Source organism: Octopus bimaculoides, chromosome 21 (assembly GCF_001194135.2).
Source record: "Octopus bimaculoides isolate UCB-OBI-ISO-001 chromosome 21, ASM119413v2, whole genome shotgun sequence".
In the NCBI taxonomy this organism is placed as follows: domain Eukaryota; kingdom Metazoa; phylum Mollusca; class Cephalopoda; order Octopoda; family Octopodidae; genus Octopus; species Octopus bimaculoides.
This window is the reverse complement of record NC_069001.1, coordinates 13,012,848-13,016,428: the sequence shown is the minus strand read 5'-3', so window position 1 is coordinate 13,016,428 and position 3,581 is coordinate 13,012,848. Positions and strand designations below refer to the sequence as shown.

Below are 3,581 nucleotides of genomic sequence, written 5' to 3'. Positions count from 1 at the left end.
AGCCTATTACTTATTCTAAAGTTTTTTTTTTGCCGAACCGCTAAGTTACGGGGACGTAAACGGAAGCATTTAAAGGATTGCCCTAGTTACAAACACATAGGACAATGTCTGTCAAAGAGACAGGGGTGGCCTCACCCCTCACTGGAGCAACCTGTGAAGAGTGAATTCGAAGCGAATAAATTAACATTTAACAAAACTAACCTTTTAGCATTCAGATTTTGTCAAATGTAATGCTTATTTATTCATATTGTTTTGAATCTATCAAATTTTATCTCGTAGCTTTGAGATTTTAATGATATCATCATCATTCTTTAACGTCCATCTTCCATGCTGGCATGGGTTGGACGGTTTGACTGAAGGTGGCCAAGCAGGAGCCTGCACCAGGCCTCTGTGTCTGTTTTGGCATGGTTTTTTTTACAGCTAGATGTCCTTCCTAACACCAACCATCCTGCAGAGTGGGCTGAGTGCTTCTTACATGACATCAGCACAGGTGATGTCAGTTTTGGCATGGTTTTTACAGCTGGATGCCCTCCCAAATGCCAACCACTTTATAGTTTGGACAGGATGCTTTTTCAGTGGCATCTGCACTGGCAGAGGCACCAAGTAACTTTGCGAAACAGACTGGTAATGTCAGCCGTAATAAATTATATTTATGTATTTGATAATGTATTTGTAATATGTTTATCAAAATTTAATTATTTCTTTATGTTCACATATTTGTTAAGAATAATTAATATCATATCTATTGATATTTTTTATTACAAATTATTGAAATTATTTTATTTTAATGGATAAATTGAATATTAGGGTCTGTAGTTATCATTGCATGAACTAGATGTAACTCTAGTTATTTATAATAAATACCATTTTATGGATTGTGTAATATATAAATTTTTATTTAAATATCCCAAATAAAGGAGAGGCTTAATAGTTGGATACAATAAGGAGTATTGATATGTAAATTATATTCTTGTTTCATGAAATTAATATTGTTTTGAAATCAAAATCAAACTAAATTCGATGATTGGCACCCATGCCAACCTCTCCTTCATGGGACACTAAACTCTGCTTGCGAAGACCTGTTGGGGCAAGGGCAAGTGAAATCGAAATTGAACCACATTCGATGACTGGCACCTGTGCCAGTGGAGCACTAAAAGCACTATCCGAGTGTGATCATTGTCAGAGCAGCTGTCTGGCTTCCATGCTAGTGGCCCATAAATAGCACCATTTGAGCGTGATCATTACCAGCGTCGCTTTACTGGCACTTGTGCCGGTGGCACGTTAGAAAATCATTCAAGTGAGGTTGAGCAAGGTCCTTGCCAGTGCCACTGGACTAGCTCCGTGCAGGTGGCATGTATTAAACACCATTTTGAGTGTGGCCATTGCCAGTACTGTGTGACTGGCCCTTGTGCTGGTGGCACGTAGAAGTACCCACTACACTCTCAGAGTGGTTGGCGTTAGGAAGGGCATCCAGTTGTAGAAACTCTGCCAGATCCGATAGGAGTCTGGTGCAGCCATCCGGTTCACCAGTCCTCAGTCAAAAATCGTCCAACCCATGCTAGCATGGAAAGCGGACGTTAAACGATGATGATGATGTTTTATAAATGTTTTCATTATATTTATTATTAATATTAGTATGTATTACTATATTTGTGATATTTAAATTTTATTGTTAAAATAATTCTTTAATAATAATAATGTTTAAATGCATGTTAATCTTAAATGAAAAATATTTACGATTGGTACATTGTATTCATCATCATCATCATCATCGTTTAACGTCCGCATTCCATGCTAGCATGGGTTGGACGATTTGACTGAGGACTGGTGAAACCGGATGGCAACACCAGGCTCCAATCTAAATTTGGCAGAGTTTCTACAGCTGGATGCCCTTCCTAACGCCAACCACTCAGAGAGTGTAGTAGGTGCTTTTACGTGTCACCTGCATGTATTGTATTGTATATATATAATATGATAATTATAAATAAGTTCAGAAGAAGAAAATTTCCTATGCCAATATGCTGAAAAAGAGACTTTAGATTGTCTAACTTAATACAATATTTTTGGCTATGAATACACAGCGTGTGGAAATGAGGAAAACAAGCTAATAGAAAATTTAAAGCTTGCTCTCCTTGTTTCAACATGCTGTGTAAATTTTGTTTGTGGTTAGACGATCTAAGGTCTATTTTTCAGCATATTGGCATAGGAAATTTTTTCACTTTTGCCCTTATTTATAATTGTTTATAATTTTCACCTTAAAAGGTATTTTAATATGCTGGCCACTGATAGAATTTTCTTTTTTTGAAAAATTTTATTCTTATATTAGAAGTAAATAGAAAAATACAATATATATTTATTTTATTTTGCAGCTTGGTGCAGCATTTCAACAACCTTGCACAATTTTGCTGTTACTGTGCATCATACTTAGCGCTGTCATATTGCAACAGCAGTTCAGATGATTCTTGAAGTGTGATGAGGAATTTCTCTGAAATGAAATGACTAGAAAAAAAGAAAAAGAAAAAAAAAATCGTATCAAAATGGCAAGAAAAAAATGAACACTGGAAGGAAAATACATCTTCTACTCTGTGTATTTGAATGCATGTGTGTGTTTCAGTGTGTGCATGTGTGTGGTGCTATGAATTTGCATGTATATAACTATGCCTATGTTTCTGTGTGTAAGTTTATGTATGTGTGTGTTTAAATGTATATATCATTTAAATTGAAGTTAATGTTGATGATATACTCCATGTACACACATACACGTATATATAAACATACACGCACACACACGTATATATATATATATATATATATATATACATACATACATACACACAAACATTTTATTGTATTGTTTTATAGTATCATTTATTATTCCCAAATGAAAACGCAACAAATGTTTAATTTCAATAATATATACAATGTTTTTATTTTATAACTACCTATATAGGTTTGTGTGTGTGTATATATATATATATATACATGTACTTATGAATATATATTAGATATTTTGAGACGTATGTATGTATATGTCTGGTTAATGCGTGCGTACAAATTTGTGTAGGTATGTTAATTTTCTTTGAATCACTCATTGTATGTTTGTATATCTCTGTACCTGTACATAGGTTTTGGTGAATCAACAGAAATTACAGTGACTCAAGCGGCCAAGAGTTTCATGCATTGGTACTTGTCAGGGACTTAAAGAAACTCACATGAGTTGATAAGAGCTAACGGACAAAACTGGTGGTCCTTGAGTCACTCTAACTTCTGCCAATTTTTAATAGAATATGTGTATATTTGAATTTGTGTGAGCATGAAAATGTGTGTGTGTGTGTGTGTGTGTGTGTGTGCATATGCATGTGTATGTTTGTATGTGTATATATATATATATATATATATATATATATATTCACATACAGACACACATGGCTACCTCTGATGAGCGTAGGGTTACTTAGAATGTTACCTAACATTCCATTGAACCCCCTAGTGCAAAACCGATTGGTAAGATCAGCCGTAATGGACATATAATACTCTACACTTGATATATATATATATATATATATATAATGTAAATAGAT

At 34.4% G+C, this 3,581-nt stretch overlaps 1 protein-coding gene across 1 annotated transcript in view; it reads left to right on the top strand.

Moving 5' to 3' along the window:
• Positions 1-3,575, top strand: part of LOC106880290 (uncharacterized) — a 24,763-nt gene extending 21,188 nt beyond the window's left edge. Inside the window, exon 4 of the mRNA XM_014930161.2 lies at positions 2,370-3,575. Within this exon, the coding sequence (XP_014785647.1) occupies positions 2,370-2,459 (90 nt within the window). The 3' untranslated portion in view covers positions 2,460-3,575. The remainder of the gene's footprint in view (positions 1-2,369) is intronic.
• Positions 3,576-3,581: the final 6 nt, after the last annotated feature.